The following is a 17289-nucleotide window of genomic DNA, read 5'->3' as shown; positions in this document are numbered from 1 at the left end:
GAGAAAAGCACAAAAGCAGAAGAAGCGGCCATCCTCGGTCCAGTGACCCACAGACAAGTCCTTCCAATATTTTGGTGTTTGCTCTTCCAGCATTTTTTATACGCAAGTTTCTTCTTTTATTTCTTAGTCTAAGGCTGAAATTACAGTGAGTATTTTTTTGGTAGCTCTTTTTTTTTTCAATTAATGTACCATGAGACTTTCCCACATCATTAAGAATTCTTATAGGATGTAATGGCTACCTGGTATTCTATCATATGTAATTTATTTAACTGGGTTCCAAGTTATGGTATCTATTTTGACAATTCTTCACCCTTTTAGTCTACGATTACCTCCCTAGGATAAATGTCTAGAACTTGGACTGTGGGACCAAAGGGCCCGCACGTGTGCAAGGCTCTCAATGTGCATTGCCAAATCGCCCCCCAGGAGGTGGTACTAATTTATATTCCCACCAACCCCGAACAAACCCTGCATGTTCCCCCGAGCTGTACCTTTAAATCGATGCAATACAAGTTAAAAAATAGATGTGTGTATGCGTGTGTGTAAATTTGTATTTTGTTTCAAATTTAGGTGTGTGTACTACGTTCTTTTAATTGAAGGTGTGTAGTTTTAGAGATTAAACTAGTTTTGACAGGTTTCTGTGATTCTAACTGCCACCTTGTGGCCGAGTTTGTAATTGCAGGTATAGCACTGAAAGAGAAAATCACCAGGTTTGAGAGTTTCCAGATCTCAGCTGGTCCGGGGACAGTAGATAACAGGGCATCAACCGCAGAGGGGAATTTTGAGCTCAGGACACTGTGAGTGGGGCCTGCAGAGCAGCACTGGGTACAGCACTGCTGCATTTTGGGGGAGTAATTGACACTTGCATTTGATAAAGTGAATTTTCCGCCTCCTAACTAGCAGGCTTGGCTCTGTTCAGCGAACCGTGAGGCATGTCCCAGCCTGTGCTGACTGCCGGGGCTGCACAGAGATGGACCAGAGTCAGTGGCAGTCTTTGGGGGCCAGTGCACCGTGGGGCAGAGCGGGAGGAACAAGCTGGCGTTGCTGTGCCTTTCCTGGAGCTTTCTTATCACCATCCCCCTTTTTCTCCCCGATTAAAAGACTTGTCTCTCAGGCAGGATGCGAGTCTCGCCCACCCCTGGACTTTTGTCCGGAAAACATTAAAACATCACGTTATCTCCTGTTTACAACATAAACATCGTTACTCTTCGTCTTCTTTGGTATTTGACCTTCCTGACTCTTACTGTGGAATGACAGTAACTTTCTGGTTTGTTTTACACCTTCAGAGTGTAATTTAAACATTTCTTGAAAAATGCATATTTGGTGCCTTGGCCAGGTGGCTTGGTTGGTTGGAACGTTGACCCACACTCCAAAAGGTCATGGGTTCGATTCCCAGTTAGAGCACATACCTAGGTTTCGGGTTTAATCCCCAGTTGGGGCACATACAGGAGACAACCGATCAATGTTTCCCTCTCTCTCTCTCTCTCTCTCTCTAAGATCAATAAACATATCCTCAAGTGAGGATTTTTAAAAATGTATATTTGGTAACATGTTCCAGGGCTTAATATTTCTCTGCATTTGCGCAGATGAGGGGGTGTTGGGCTGCGGTCCTGGGGTGGTGAGCCAGTGCGCTGGCCCCTCCATCGTGACTCTGTGCCGAGTGCTTTTCTCGGTCTTTGGACCAGCACAGATCAAGAGAAACAAGCCTCTGCCTGGAGGGGAAAGGAGATGAGCAATATGCACACAAATGAGCCAACATGGCAGCTTCGAGCAGCAACACACCAGAAGAGAACCAAGCCAGGACGTGATGCGGGACCTGGCTGGGCGAATGGGCCGGCTTCCTTTGGCTGGAATAACCAGAAGGCCCTTGGGGAAGACGTCATGTGAGCTGAGGCTTAAATGAGGTCAGAGATGCTGCGATCTTGGGGGAAACAAGCTCCTGACAGGGGAGAGCGCACGTACGGCTCTTGTGGCTGAAGGAAGCGAGCAAGGAACGGGAAGGTGGTAGGTCTCGGGGCTCCATGGAGTAGAGAATCCCGAAGGCCAGGAAAACTTGGTTCTGCTATAGAAACCACTTGTCCCCCAAATCGGAGGCGCGGCACACCGAGGGCTCAGAGAATGTCCCTCTAGAGGAAACCGAAAGAGAGAACTTCCCCCATAGCCCTTCCATCATACCGGGGCAGCAGGCAGACTGTCCAGTGCTTGCTTCTGTGCACGCTCCCAGGTGCCCCCGCGCCCCGGAGGTTAGGGTGTCCGCCCTGTTTGGCAGGTGAGGAAGCTGAGCTTAGAGGGCGTCAGGACTTGGCTGAGACCCCATCCCCAGGCCTGACAGAGCCCGATGGGCACCCAGGCCGCGTCTCTGCTCCCTCAGTATGAAGGTCAGTACGTGGGTCTGGAGCACATGTTCCATCTCCCCTCCTCACCCTCTCTCACCCGGTCCTGGGCTCTCCCCCCATGCGCTGCTGTCCACCTCATTCCCGAATTGTTAAGACCCTTTCTTGCTTCCCCAAAACACAAAAACAACAAAGCAAGTTTAACTGAAGAATCCGTTGCTCCGCTCCACCTACTTTCCTATTCCACACTCATGCGCCTGTGTCATCCTCGTTACTAGAAATTAGGAAGAAAAGCATCCTTCTCAGTCATGAAGTGTCAGGTCCCGGCCTGTCGGGGAGCTGCTGAGTCCCGGCCCTGGGCGTTACAGTTTGTGCCTGTTTTGTGGATTGGAAAACCGAGGCTGTGAGCGGCCACGCCCCTTCCTCAGATCTCACTGAAGCAAATGCATGGGCCTGGCTTCTTCCTGCAGACACTCGCGGCCCACATGGGGCTGTCCTCCTGCCAGGCTGGCCTCCGGAGTCCCCTTGACTCTCTGCCCTGCAGATGGCACCAGTGTGAAAGGCCCGTGCTGGCCAAGGCTCGTCACTCAGGCCTGCGCGCCTCCTCTTGCAGACCCAGAGCTGCGGGTCATCTCACTCCGCGCTGCCCCAGTGAAGGCGCTAGGGCCCTTGGCCTGGGAAGCACACCTTCCAGCCCGCAAGCGTTTGTAGGTCCCTGCTGATTTGGGCGCTGAGTTGTTTCATTAAGTAGCTTTCTGTGCCCAGCCACCTCTATTAGGATTCTGACCACAGATGAAGGTCTGTCACCTCCCCCCCGCTGACCCGCACCCTGCCCTCTGTCCCCGAGTTGAGCGTGAAACCCTCCGGGACAGAGAGCTTTACTGTGCAGAGGGCGGGGCTGCTCCGCACCTGCAGGAAAAGGGGCCGACGCCGCCTGGGACCGAGGAGGCCTTACAGAGAGGGACACTGATCCGCAGGAGGACGAGGGGAAAGGGTTCCGTGTGGCACGACGGGCACGGGGAGCCCGGCAGAGGGCGCTGTGTGGTCCCATGTGCCTGGGATGGTGACTCCGAGGGCAGGCAGGGCCAGGAGAGAAGGTGACGCTGAGTGAAGGCCCCCTACTCACCCAGCCGAAGAGTTTGGAGGCCAGGGAACACCCGCCATGATGAGGACAGATGTGCGAACCGCGGAGGCCCCCCTGCTCCGCGACAGAGACCGAGGAAAGGGTCCGTCCGCGCAGGAGGTGGCTGCAATCATTTGCAGCTGAAGCCGGAATCCCAGTGAGGGGCCAGAGCCAGGGCTCCTCACGCCTGGCAGCACCAGCCGCCCGGGCCAGTGCTCAGGGCCCATCTGGCTAAGCGGGCAGGAGCCGCGGGGGGCAGGGTCTGCACAGCAGAGACCCCCGGGACAACAGAAGCTCCGACTGAAACGTGAGCCACGGGGCAGCCTCAGCCTGGGACCAATTTTGAAATGAATGACTCAGTTGGACTGTTTGGAATTAATCAAGTGAACAAAGGACCACAGAGCAGCCCGCATTCGCACGCTTCCTTGCACCCTCGTGGTTCAGACACAGCTTTGATTGTAAAAATGTAATGAGCTAAATGACTCTCTGGAACATCCCGAACGCAGTCATCTGCTGTCGGAGTCTGACATCCTACATCTCATTTTGCGCCGACCCAGGCAGCCCCCCAGGCCTCCAGGAGGCGGGGACCGGGGGAAAGCAGATTCACAAAGAGAAAGCCCCAGACTGGAAGCCGGTGGGCACAGCCAGGCTCAGGAAAGGGCCACCACACTGGCCTTGCTCCCTAGGGTCCCTCACCAGCCCAGAGCAGGTGCGCCGTGACTCAGGAGCCCTGGGCTCCTGCTGTGTCCCCTGAGTCCCCTCCAGCATCACATGTGGGGCGGCTAAGAGACGGGAGACCTGTGTGCGGCTGCCGCTTCTGCTCTCAGTTCCCAGATGCCTCACTTTTTCTCTCCAGCTTCCCCCACCTTCCAGGTGGGGGCCAGGGCACCCCAGCCACGGGTTCCAGCCTCCGAGATGCCTGCTCCCTAGTCCAGCTTCCGGGGAGCACTTAGGGGTGGCCCTGCAGGGGCAGGCAGAGGAGGTTTGTCCTGCCCTCCGGTGTCCACGGGTGTGCCTGTGACGGCATCTGTGCCGAGTGGGACCCTCCAGACTGGTGGCTGGCTGGCCTCTTCCGCTGCCCCAGGCAGCAGAGCACCCCCAGCCCGCCCCCACACTGTGTAGAAGAGGGTGCTCCAGAGCAGCACCAGGTCACTGAGGCAAACTTTGGTCTTCCAGGTAAATGCACCTGAGAGAAGCAGGTGTTTGGGCATGAAGTTGGTCCACGCAGTTTCTGCTGAAGTCGGGGACTGGACCCCTGTGCTGTCCGTGCAGGGGAGAGACACTGGGCTTTGGGGGTCTGTGAACTCTGACCTCAATCATGTCCCTAAGCTTCTTCTGCAGTTTGGGGGACCCTACCACTGGGCACACAGGCTAGGTTCAGTGAATGACAGTTTCTGCCACTGTGATGGTCACTGACCTCACGAGGGGGAGACCAGGGGACTGAAGGAGTCCCTCCCCAGCCAGCGTCCCCAAATGTCCGGGCGCTGCCCTCCCAGGCCTGGGCCTGAATGCCGGCGTCAGCGGCGCCCAGAGCAGGTCAACGGCGCCCTCTGGTGCTCGCAGGCCGGCACTGCATCCTGTGAGAAACCACGTTCGATTCTTACTGTGTTCTCACTGTGTATGCGGCAATTTGGAAGGGAGGCAGGGGAGGAAGGGAGGCAGGAGCCAAGGTCAGAAGGCCAGGTGGGTGCTGACAAGTGGGGAGCTGCAGGGGAAACGTCCAGAGGGCCTAGGGAGAGGCCAAGCTGGCAAGAGAGCAGAGCACGAGGGTGGGGCAACAGGTCTACAGCCCTGGGAACGCAACTCACTGAGGCTGTTGGCTGCCTCCTCGGGGCCACAAGGTGGAGAAAATTTGCAGCGGCCCCAACCTGGGGAGGGCCAGGCTTGAACAGAAACTGCAAACCCATCGGGCTGCCCAGGGAGCAGCTCCTGGTCTCTGGGGGTGTGCACACCCACCCGTCAGCCGGGGCATCCAGGGAGGCTGACCCAGTGCGTGGTCCCCCATAGAAGATGAAGGCGGAGGTGTCCCACCAATGGGGCCTCACTCTTGGGAGCTGCTCGGACCCCTACGCAGTGGGACCAGATGGCACAAGCCCAGCTGGGGGAGCCTGGGGAGGGTACTTCGTAGACTCACGGACGCCCCTCCAAGCCAGGCCAGCGGTGGCACTGGTGCCTTGGGGACAGTCACTGTGGAAGGGGAGGTGGTGGGAAGTCGGCGTGGGTCTGGAACTGAGACACTGCACTATGCGGTGACGGGGGGTTGAGGAAGGCTTCTCAGAGATGGCAGGGGAATCTTGATGGAGAGTGTGGGACATCCAGGGGACAAGGCAAGGGGTTGTGTCTTCTAGCTCCACCCCTCTCCTGGACTCTCCCCCCAGAAACGGCCCTGCAAATCACAGTCACATGCCCCCAGCCCCCTGGGTGCCATGCTCCTGGCCGGGCAACGTTACCTGTGGGGAGCCATTCCACCCACATCCCACCCACTTCCCAGAGGAGGAAACGGGCTCCAGGGCAGGTGTGCAGCTCACTGTGAGGTCTGCAGGTCAGGGACATAGCCATCAGGGTGTCCCTGCTCCTCCGAAGTGCAGGGAGGCTGGCCCAGGGGGCAGAGGCAGGGAGGCTGGTGGAGGCTGCCCCAGGACTGTTTGGAGAGATGGCTCAGAGCCAGAATTGCGGGCTCATTCGCAAGCTCACTGCTGCCTTACAGGGTTGGCCAGGTGCGGAAATAGGTGAGGTTGGCGGGTGCAGGTGAGCATGGGGAACGGTGGGGCCTGGGCTTGGCCAGGGCATCAGGGGCCCCTGCAGGGCACCCCCAGCCTCCGGGTCTACTGCCAGCTGTCCCGTTGCCCTGCGCCCTGGCATTGGGGTCAGGCCAGGTCTCAGTCACACCTTCTGAGCCGTGCTGTCCCGGGCAGGCTGCTTCCCTTAGGCTGTCTCCCTCAGGTCACTAAAGCCATGCTGGGGTGTCACCCTTCTGGCGGCCACTGCTCCGTCCTGCTCAAACTCCACCCCAGCAGGCTGCCACTAAAATGGGTGCCTGGCTTGTCTGCTACTTCCGGGGTCTCCCACCAGACCAGCCCCTAAGGCCTGAGCTGGAGACCCGGGACCTGAGGCTGCCCAGGCAAACAGCCCGGCCCACCGGCCAGTCTCCCATCCTCCCACCGGCAGTGGCAGCTGCTGACCACCCCTCCCCCGGGGAAGTTTTTCCTGGTACCTGACAGGGTAATTGTGTGACTGGCAGATGTGTGGTTTAAACAGGTATTGGAGGATCAGTTCAAAGGCACAGTACCACCTCTTCTAGCCATGACGTGTCATGTGGACATACATGTAATTGCTTCCAGCGCGCTTCGCGTGCTCTCTCTCCCAAATAGAAGCCAGCTGGCTTCCCAGCCGCACAGAATTGCAGAGCCGCAAGAGGCCAAGGGTTACAAACCCAGATGCCCCTCCAGAGCTGGCCTGTCCCCTTGATGGGGCAGCAGGCCAGGGGTGCAGCAGTGGGGAGGGACAGACCTACGGCCTTGGGGGTTCCAGTGGAAGGAGCACTGGGCACAGCAGGTATTGCCAGGCATGGGGACCCCGGTGTGTGAGATCTTCCAACTTTTCTAGAAAACCTTGCATTCTGGATGTTTATGTGAAATGTCACAATTTTTAAATGTTGCAACTAATTCAGTTAGTTGTTTGTTTTGTTTTGCTTTTAACTGCATGTTCTCAGTCAAATCTGGCTACAGGCCCAGCCCTTTGCTGTACCAATGAGGAGTCCGGGTTTGGGGAGGGGGAACAGCAGCATTGTCCTTGGTTTCCAAGCCTCCCTGGACCCCCCAGCCAAAGCCCAGCCACTCCCTCGCCCGCTGTGAGTTGGGGTGCCCCGGTGACTGCACGGCCCACTCGCAGAGTTCCCAGACCCCAGGAAGGGGTTCTCCAGAGGAACTGGGCCGAGCTATGCCCGAGGGATTAGGATGCAGCCAGGCAGGACCTGCGAAGAGAGGGTCCTCTCTTCTCCCCCTTCCCAAGTGCAGGGCTCACGTCTGGGAAACCGCTGCACCCTGACAGTCGTGCAGCCGTGGCTTGTGTGCGAACAGCCTGGCCTGAGGAATCTGCCCCATGTGGAACCACCGACCCCAGGGCCTGCCCACCCACCCGGCACACACTAGACGCCCTAATGACAGTCTCCACAGAGGAATGTACACGTCCCCGGCGGGACCCCAGGCCCCAGTGGCCTGGTAATTTGATGAATTGTCAACATCTGGGCCGTAATTACTGGGCCCGGACTGATAATCCTGGTAAGCCCCCTCATCCAGGGGCCGTCCTGGCGCATTTGGAGGCCTCCGATGCCTGACAGGAGCCGTCAGCGTTAATCACAACCAGAAAGCATGGCAGGCACTCAGCCATGGCTGGACCGAGCCCTCGCGGCCGGCTGCCCGGAAACACGGCGCGTTTATTGATGGAGTTCAGCTCGACAGCAGACTCTCGCTGATGGATCGCTGGGCTGGAGCCCCTCTGGCGTGGGGGCTCCCCGCCCACACAGTGCCCCTGCGGCAGGCGCCCCCTCCCCCCAGGCCTCACTTCCCCAGCGACACTGGAGCCAGCGTGCCACACGTCCTGAGCCTCACCAAGAAACCGCCCTCTTTGGCCACTGTATCATTATTTTATTAGAAAATGCCTCTGTGCAGTGCTGCTCAGAAAACATCCCACGGTGCGGGAGGTGGAGGAGGGGATGAGAGCCCCCACCAGGGCAGAGCCTGGTGCCCCCTGCTGGCCACTGAGAGGGCTGCAGGGCGGTCACCTCCCAGCACCTCCAGGTCTCCAGTATTGGGCTGGTCTGAGAGGGGGAGACAGAGACAGGAGGCTGACTGGGACCCGTGGAACTTGTCGTGAGAGAGGAGACAACATGGCCTCCATCTAGAGATGAGGAAACTGAGGCTCAAGGACACTCTGGTCCCTGGGGGGCAGGGCAGGGGGAAGGCGGCCTTCTACCCATCTGGCCTGCTTCTTACGGGCAGCCCAGGGCCTCGCTTGCTTCTCCCATCCAGAGCCGTCCTGGGGCGGCTCTGCCTGGGGAAGGAGGGATGTAAAGCAGAACGAGGCTTGTACACAGCTGTGAGGTTGGGCGGCGGGAAACCTCTGGTGACTAATTCCCAGCTTCGATCCGGCAGCGAGGGAGTCTATGGGAACGGAGGGCCTGCCGGCGTGGTGCTGTGGCGTCCCAACCTCAGGGTCACCCACCCTGTGGAAGCTGGGGTTCGGAGGGGTCTGACCCCAGGCAGGGCCCTTCACCCTGTGGTCCGAGGCAGGGGAGGGCTCCTAGGATGGAACAGGACCCCTGCCCCCGAGGCCGTGCCTCCATCCAGGCTGGGGCTGTGCCCCTTTCACATCGCCCAGCTCTGTTCCTGACCAGCTTGTCACCTGCTGGGACACTCAGCCTGGACCTGCCCCAGCCCTTCCCCAGGGAGTTTCTCCTCTCGGAGCACCCAGACCCAGGCTCGGGCCCCCTCTAGCCCATGGCAACGCCGGGCCCACAGATGGTCTGCACAGCCTGCGCCCCCACCCTCCATCCCAGCTACTTCGCTGAGGCTCAGCCAGGGCCTGGGATGAGGGCCCAGTGCGGCTGCGAACACTGCCCTCCCAGAGACGCAAGCAGGGTGACGGCTCGGCTGAATCATGCAGGAAAGAAACCTATTTCACAGGCTCTAAGCCACTGTTTCTCAAACTTCTTGACCATGGAACCATCGCCTTCCCCAGGCCAGCCTATTAACCTTCTTCAGAGCAGTGTTCCACGGGACACCAGTTTGGGAAAGGCAGCATGGGGGGGGGGGGAGACAACTGCAGGAAGAGCCAGCAAGGCTGCTTCCCTCAGCACACAAAGCCCCTTTCCCACAGCACCCCCACACGCAGGTCAGCAGGCAGGGAGGCCCTGTCACAGATGAGGTGGCCCAGCTGGCACTTGGGAAAGCTGGGACCCGGTCACAGGACGTCTGAACACAGAGCCCTGCCTCCTCTGACACCCTCCCACCCCTGGGAGCTTGGCCACGCAATTTCCTCTGGAAGGCAGGGACCCAGCTCCTCAGCAAACAGGCGGGGCACACGCAGCCTCCCCCTGGGGTGCTCCCCTCAGAGGGGCCCTTCAAGCAAGGCCTGGGGGGACAGAGCAGGGGCCCTGCAGCTGCACCAGAGCTCCGCGGGGTGGAACAGAATACAGGGAACAGCGTGACACCCGGGGCACCAGAAGTGCCCATGAGACACTGGGGCGGGCTTTTCTGAACCCCAGAGCCGGCGGGAGCCCCTGGGCAGTGAGGACACTGAGGCTCAGAGGCCGGCTGGCTCTCCCAGGCCCATGGCAGACGTGTCTGCCTGACCCAGCACTCTCCCTGGAGCATCAGGGTACGAGTGGGGTCAGGCGGCCCTTCCCGAGAGGGTCTGCTCTGCAGGGGAGACGGACATGCTGGGAAGGCCCGGGAGGTTCTGTCCCGCGGGTCCCCAGGGTGGCCACCTGTCACCCCACTACCCTCTGCTGCAGGGCCAGAGCGCCACAGGGAGAGTGGGGCTGAGTTCAGCCCCTGGGCCATCCGCCGACCGGGCTCATCACCTGCAGACTGCCATGGCGCCCGCCTCTGCCTGCTGGGGTGGCAGGTGCCACGAAGGGCAGCACGGGGCTCGGCCAGCCTGGAGCGAGGGGCACTTGTGGGGCACCTCCCTGCTGTGGTCCCCAGGGGCAGGGCACCCTCTCCCCTAGGCTTCATCAGGGCGCCCTGTGGCCGGTTCCCTTGGTGCCGGGGTGACGGCCGTGACGTGATGGTGTCTTCCCTCCTGCCGCGTGAAGCGGAAGGAGCCTCCAAGCTGTACCTTAGTCTCCTTTTCAATCCATGTGGATTTATAGAGGGGCAGAGTTTGAGCCGCATCCAGGCTCAGTTCAGCAGGACTTGCAGGTGCACCCCGAGTCTGTGGTGGCAGCCACACCAGTCAGGGCGGCCGGGCAGGGGCAGGTGAGTGCCCCAGATGGAGCAGGGCGGACAAGAGGGGCGAGAGTGGCTGGGCGCCAGGCGAGGTCACTGCAGGGGCTTCCGTGCAGAGAAAACACAGAACTGAAGCCCTGGCCGTCTCCAGCCCTGGCCTGCTACTGGCAGTGTAGTCTGCCCTCGCTGGGCCTCAGGGTCCTGCTCTGTAAGACGGGGCCTCTGCGATGATTAAGACCAAGTGCAGGGGCCACTGAAGGCCCAGGTTGGGACTGGGCCTGGTGTGTGTTGTGGCAACTAGAAGGCCCGGCCTGCGTGAGAGGCCCAGGGCAGACACCGGGGATGTGGCCCTGAGGGGGCCTAGCAGGGCCTGAGCCCGGGGTGGAGGAGGGGCAGGGCCCCGTTCTAGCAGACTGCTGGAGCAGGAAGGGCTCGGCTTGTGAATCTAGGGTCAGAACCGCCAGGAGCCCCCAAGAGGACACTGGCCAGCGGGTCAGCCTCCCGCGATGGGAACCTGAGCTGGGGCTGGGGCTCACCTGGAGCCCTGGGCCTGGGCCCCCTGCCCTAGGCCCCAGCTGTCCCCAGGCCATCACCCCCGCCCACCCACAGTCTCCCCCCAGATTGGGACTGGGGGCCGGAAGCACTTACTGGACCAGTTTTCAGACCTGCCCTGGAGTCCTGCCTGGTGGGGGAGCCCCAAGCTCTCAGGTCTGGGGAGTCGCAGATCAGCTGGCTGCTGGGGCAGGGGAAGGGGTGTTGCGGCCTGGAGGTCCAGCCAAAGCACCAGCAGGTCGGGCAGCCAACTCCCTGGCCGTGAGACCAGCTCTGAGTGGGGCCAGGAAGGCCCGCTGGGAACAGGAGGGCGTCTCCGGGGATGAGTCCCTCTCACCAGGCGCAGGAGGCGAGGAAGAGCAGAGGAGCAGATGGGGAAGGAGGCGGAGACCTCCGGATACCAGGACATAGGGCGACCGAATGGCAGGGCCTGGCCCTGGCTCCGCAGACCCCAGGGCCCGGCCAGAGGTGCAGCCACAGCGGCTGGACGCACCGGGAGCGGCAGGGCTGACCCCGTGGCTGCGAGACTGGCCTCGGCGTGCTCCCTCCTCCCTTCACTGGGGTGTCCTCTCTGTCCATGTGTCCCACACAGATGCACATTTGAACACACACACGTGCTGCGTCAAATCCCCAAATGGTACTTTCTCAGGGTAGCACTCCCTAATCTTTCCCAGCCCTCCCCGCCAAGCCGGACAGGCCCCCTCTCTGCCTGGAACTGGCGCAGCAGCCCTTTGCCTGCCCCTCCCCCAATTCCCATGTGGCACTGCGCGCAGCGCTCCCCGCTTCCTCTCCACGGTTTGACCCGGCGCACGCTGCTCGACACACACTCTTTGAGCGTGTGCGTCACCCGAACCCTGGGCACGTGGGGACCAGACTCGTTCCCTGGATCTACGGGAGGACCTGTGTGGACCTCACGGTGGCCATATGTGCGTCACGGGGGGCAGTCGGGCCACGTGGTGGGCACTGGGCAGGCAGCGTGCCTCTGGGAGGAAGATAAGCGTCCTTGTGGGAGAGGAGTTCACGGAGCGGAGAGGCCAGCAGGTGCTCAAAAGGCTCAGCAGAATGCAGCTGCCTCGGTTACTTGCTGGGGTCAAGGGTGAAGTGTGTGTGGGGATGAGAGGACAGTGGGTGGCCAGAGGACGACAGGGGTCTGCAGAGAGCCGATGGACCCTGTCTGAGACCCCCTCCCCCCATATTCTTCTACAGCCCACATGGAGGGGGGGACCCCCCCAGTGGGGTCACTGGCTCTCTGCAGACAGAGCCCCCAGGGACCCGTGAGGAGCCCCAGGTCCCAGCATTGGCTCTCACGTGCTTTGCTTCCCTCAGCCCTGACCTTTGCCTGCAAAGGCCTAAGCCACGCAGGGAGCAGAAAGAGCCTTCAGGACTTGCCCAGGTGTGTCTTAGTCCGTTTGGGCTGCTGGAACCAAGAACCACAGACTAGGAGGCTTACAAACAACAGAAATTGATTTCTCACAGTCCTGGAAGCCGGAAGTTCAAGATCAGCAAGGTCACCGTTTGTGAGGGCTCTCTTCCAGGTCACAGGCAGCCGACTTCTGGCTGTGTCTTCACGTGGCAGAACAGAGCTCTCCAGGGTCCCTCGTATAAGGGCGCTGACCCTTTCATGAGGGCTTCACCCTCTTGACTAAGTCACCTCCCAAAGGCCTCCTAACGCCACCATAGTGGGGCTCAGGGGATAGAAACATTTAGTCCGCGACAAACTACACATGGCAGAAATGTGGGTCGAGCTGGCTGAAGGGAAAACATATGTGCAGTGGAAGAGAAGAATGCCCTGTGGTTTCCACCTCACCTTAGAGGGGCCCTTAGCCCCCCTCTCTCACTCTGTCTCACTCTGCTTTCCTCTCTGCTCCCTCCTTCTCCAGCCACATGCTGCCCCCCTCCCCAACCCCCCCAGAGTGCCCGGCTTCGGTCCATCAGGTGAAAAGAGCCCAAAAGCACCACCTTTCAAAGTCCCAAGCAGGCCACTCACCCCTGAACCGTCGTCACCCCAGCGGAGGGATGTGGGTGTGCACCCGAGCCCCACAGGTAGAGACGGGATGGGGGTGGCTTTGGAGCAGACGTGGGGCTCTGTTGTCCGAGCAGGTTTCTGGGCAGCAAACAACACCCAGATGCTCCCACCCCAAATCCACACGAAATGTCCTGGGGCCACGGGCTTGGCACGACTTTGGTCTCTCGTAACTCAGTAGCACCCCTGGGTCATAACGCCAGCAGAAATGTCTTTCCCATATGTAACCTCTGCTCTCTCCCTCTCTCATTTTCCAGGGGCCGCTGGGTCTGGATGGAAAGCCAGTAAGTGAGGGCAGTTCCAGGTGGTCCTGGGATGGGGCTGTCACTGTGAGGTTGGGAGCAACCCTGGGGTGCCAGAGAGAAGGATCCCCTGAGAACTTGGCTCAGAGAGAAGCCATGTGGGCATCAGACTTCAGTTCAAATCCAGCTCCACTACCTGCTGACTGCACGACCTTGGGGAGGCCTAGTCGCCTCCTGAAGCCTGGGGCTTCTCACCTGTCAGGGAGGCCCAAGGTTGCTGGGCCTGTGCAGAGCTGGGGGCAGCACTGTCTCTGGCACCCAGTCAGCCCTCAAAACATACAAGGCCCTCCCAGCAAGCCCCAGGCACAGCCCATCCCCCAGTCTGAAAACTGTAATGGTGGCCATTGGGCTGAAGCACTCTCAACACCCCAATCAGGAGTCTATGGCCCACAGGCATCCTCAACAGACCTAATAAGATACACAGGAGATGGCGTATTAAGTAAATAGTCAGATGGATGGATGGATGGATGGATGGGCAATGGATGGATGGAAGGCAGGCAGGCTAGCTGACTGGCTGGATGGGTAGATGGGTGGTTGGACAGGTGGATGGACCAATAGACAAATGAATGGTTGGAAGGATGGATGGATGGACAGATGGACTGAAGGTAGGAAGGAAATAATGAATCAATAATTCTCCAAATAATTGGATGCATGGAAGAATAGGCGAGCTAGTGGGTAGATAAATACCATATTTTGCCATGTATAATGCACACTTTTTTGCCCAAATTTCTGAGGGAAAAATAAGGATGCTCATTGTACATGGGTAGTACCAATTCCGTATCTATATAAATGCTTTCAGTTTTTTATTTATGCACGTGTGTTAAAAGTATAACTCTGAAAAGCAGTGATACCCATAGCAAAATAATACCCTGGAATACGGTCACTGGGTTTGTTTCTAAATATAAATAAATAAATGATTGCATTAAAAATTAAAAGATTTTTCCCTGAAAATGTGGGCCAAAAGTGTGGGTGCACATTACACCAGGCAAAATATGGTCCATGATGGCTGAACAGACGAGTCAGCGAACATGAGTGGACAGGCAGCAGGCTGAGGCCCGTGAGGGGCACATTAGTAAAGGGCAGAGGACAGAACGGATGGACCAGTTGTCGGATGAATGAACAGCAAACCCACGGCTGGCTGAAGGGGCAATGGGCAGTTCGGGGAGGGATGGAGGCCAGTGAGTGCCAGCCCCACCCTGGGGACGCCGAGCCCAACGGTGGGCCTTGTGGCCTGGCCTTCTTCCCCAGAAGGCCTGATAACTTGGCGGGACTGAAAGGAAAACTACTTCCCTGCAGGCGGAGAGTGAGGGCGGCCACCCCCTCTCACACACCTGCCTGCAGGGGCAGCAGCCTCCTGACTGGTGCCCAGCACAGCAGCTGCCCAGCAGGGAAGGACCTACTCTCTGGGGGCAGTGCCTGGCATTGGTCCCTCTGCCCAAAGAGGATGCCAGGGACCCCCCGGCCACCCTCCCGTGTCCCTCATGCTGAAGACTGAGGCATGGCTCTTCCCTGGGGTCAGCACGGGCAGCCTCCCTAAGGGCTGGCAAGCTCGTGTGTTTGCCACTCAGCTACCCAGTCTTGGCAGGAGGCTGGCCTGGTCTTCCTCACTCACGCTCCTTCCTTCTCCACCTTCCTCCTCCAGGGACTTCCGGGCCCCAAGGGGGAAAAGGTAAGTGACACCAGAGGCTGAGGGAGGATGCCAGACACCTGTCTCCAAACCCCAGTCCCCAAGTGTGACCGTGGGCATGCCACATCCCCTCCTGGAGCCTTGGTTTCCCCATCTGCAAAGCAGGGCTCGTGGCACCCACCTCCCATAACAGTAACCAGGCTCGCATTTGACAATGTGAAGTGCCCAGAGGGCTGAATCTGACTTCTGACACCAGCATGTAGCAACACCCAAAGCAGTCTGCCCAGAATCACCAATTTCCCACTCGTGAGAGGGGGCGGCTCCAGGACTGCCCGGGGGTGGAACCATGACTGTGGGTGGCATTCTGTGGGGGGAGGACACCCCCCACCAGGAGAACAGATCATGGCCCCTTACTCTTATGAGAAGGACTTCCTGGCACTTGGTGTTAAATGCCGAGCCACAGCCCGAGGGGGCTGGGACCTCAGTGCCTCATAAGGGAGCAGGAGAGAGGGGGCGTGTGTCCCATAACCCATAGTGGGGTCAGAGGGGCGAGAGGCGGGGCCAACCCCGGTGTGGCAGGGCTGACGGGGCACTTCCGGGGGAGAACCGAGGTGGCTGGGCCACACCCACACCCCAGTCCCTCTGGGGGTCACGTAGGCACAGGCGCCCAGTGTTCCAGGCCACCGTCACTGCTGAGCCTCGGGTTTGCGTTCCACCTCTACCATCAAGTAGGTGGCTTCCGGCAAGTCGCCCAGCGCTGTGGGCCTCAGCTTCTCCACGGGTCAGTGTCCACCAGCCTCTCGGAGCCGTGGGAACACTGCCGCGGGTAGTGGTCTGAGGGCTTTCGTAGACGAGACCCTCAGGCCGTCAGCACAGGTGCTGATTGCCCTCCCACGGGTTCTGGCCGATGCCACCAAGTCATAGAAACAATCGAGGCAGGGACTTTGAAACCAAAGAGAAATCGAAGTAATGCGAGAACGTGGCAGTGACCCGTCTCCGGTGTTTGTTCCCAGGGTGCACCAGGAGACTTTGGCCCCCGGGTAAGACTGCAGCTCGACCTACACGGTTTGTTTCCCATTCTGCTGAAGCGCGCCCCGCACTTCCTGCTGAAGGCGGTCAGCGGGCGGGCGGCCGGCAAGCACCCGCCCCCGCCCACAGCCTGTCCCGCCGCAAGGCCTCCCGGAAACAGCCCTGGGTGGGAGTCCCAGGCATGCTCACCACTGTGGGTGGGCGGACCGTGGGGCTGGCACCGGGCCCAGACCAAAGATGGATCTTCCAGAGAGAGCGGCACCCCAGGAAGGGGGGAGACTCGAGGATCGGCAGTCCTGAGCCCTGGCTGAGCTCTGCCACTTATCAGTCGAATGACCCTGAGCGGTCACTCTCCCCTCTGAGGCGCAGTTCCTCCAACTGTGAGCGGGGCAACAGCCCCATCCAAAGCCTCTGAGGCGAAGACTCGTTTCAATCATAAAAGTGGGCACCCAGCACCCTGCCTGGGAACAGGAGGTGGGGGCCTGCAAGTGACTTACACAATGTGTCACTTCCCTCACGGCCCCCGGGGTTGGCTGGGCCTCCTGTTGCAGACAGGGGCAGCGGGTCCGGCAGGTCACAGTGACAGCCCTCGCATGGCCGCGTCCATGGGGCTGCTGGCTGGGCCTGGCTCCCAGGAGCAGCGAGCGTCTCCAGAGGCAGGAAGCCGGGACTGCCGGGCCTGTGAAGAGCTGTATGCAGAATGGACACAGCATCACTGCCCCTGCCTTCTAGGGGTCACCTCTGTCACAGGGCTCATGGGGGGCAGGAAGAAAGAGCCCCCAGCTCTTGATGGGGAGTGACCAGGTCATGCTGCCGAGGGCCCTGTGGGACCCTCGGAGGAGGGCACAGTGGCCTCCGTAGACAAAGGGGTCAGGCCCTCCCCGTCACAAGCGCCTTTGCGAGGGCCGGGATACGTGGCTTTGCCTTGTGGTCTTGTCCCTCACCCCCCACCTTTCTGACCACACAACCCGTCTGCTACAGATGGTTTTCCCACGGCTCCTCCCAGGCTTTATCAGTAGAGACCAGCACTTGTACAATCGCCGCGTCCTCAAGGTAGACTGGCCGAGTGGGGTGTCTGGGCCTGCTCATTTGCCTGGCGTGTCCCCTTCAACTCCTCACGTTCCCCGGGTCAGCCCTCAGCCAGCCAATCCCAGCGGGAGGAGGACGCAGCCAGCCCGCCTTGTTGCTGGAGGAACTCAGGGCAGGAGCCCGAGACCCTCTCTGGGACCTGCGCAGGGGTCTGAGCCCGTGCTCTGCCAGGAGAACCGGGCCTGTGGTTCCCAGCCTGGGCCCTGAGCTGTGAAAAGAGCAACAGGGGACGGGGGTCTGCCAGTTCTCCCTACGACGGCATGA

General features: G+C 59.9%; 1 protein-coding gene across 1 annotated transcript in view; it reads left to right on the top strand.

Moving 5' to 3' along the window:
• COL23A1 (collagen type XXIII alpha 1 chain) overlaps positions 1 to 17289 on the top strand; it is a 278834-nt gene that overhangs the window by 241676 nt on the left and 19869 nt on the right. The window contains exons 6-8 of the mRNA XM_037164065.2: positions 13236 to 13262; positions 14923 to 14949; positions 15921 to 15947. Of these exons, the coding sequence (XP_037019960.1) occupies positions 13236 to 13262; positions 14923 to 14949; positions 15921 to 15947 (81 nt within the window). The remainder of the gene's footprint in view (positions 1 to 13235; positions 13263 to 14922; positions 14950 to 15920; positions 15948 to 17289) is intronic.

The sequence above is a fragment of the Artibeus jamaicensis genome, unplaced genomic scaffold (genome assembly GCF_021234435.1).
Source record: "Artibeus jamaicensis isolate MK-2021 breed Jamaican fruit bat unplaced genomic scaffold, CSHL_Jam_final contig_1085, whole genome shotgun sequence".
Lineage (NCBI taxonomy): Eukaryota > Metazoa > Chordata > Mammalia > Chiroptera > Phyllostomidae > Artibeus > Artibeus jamaicensis.
Note: the sequence above shows the minus strand (reverse complement) of the source record. Positions and strands in the feature narration are given on the sequence as shown.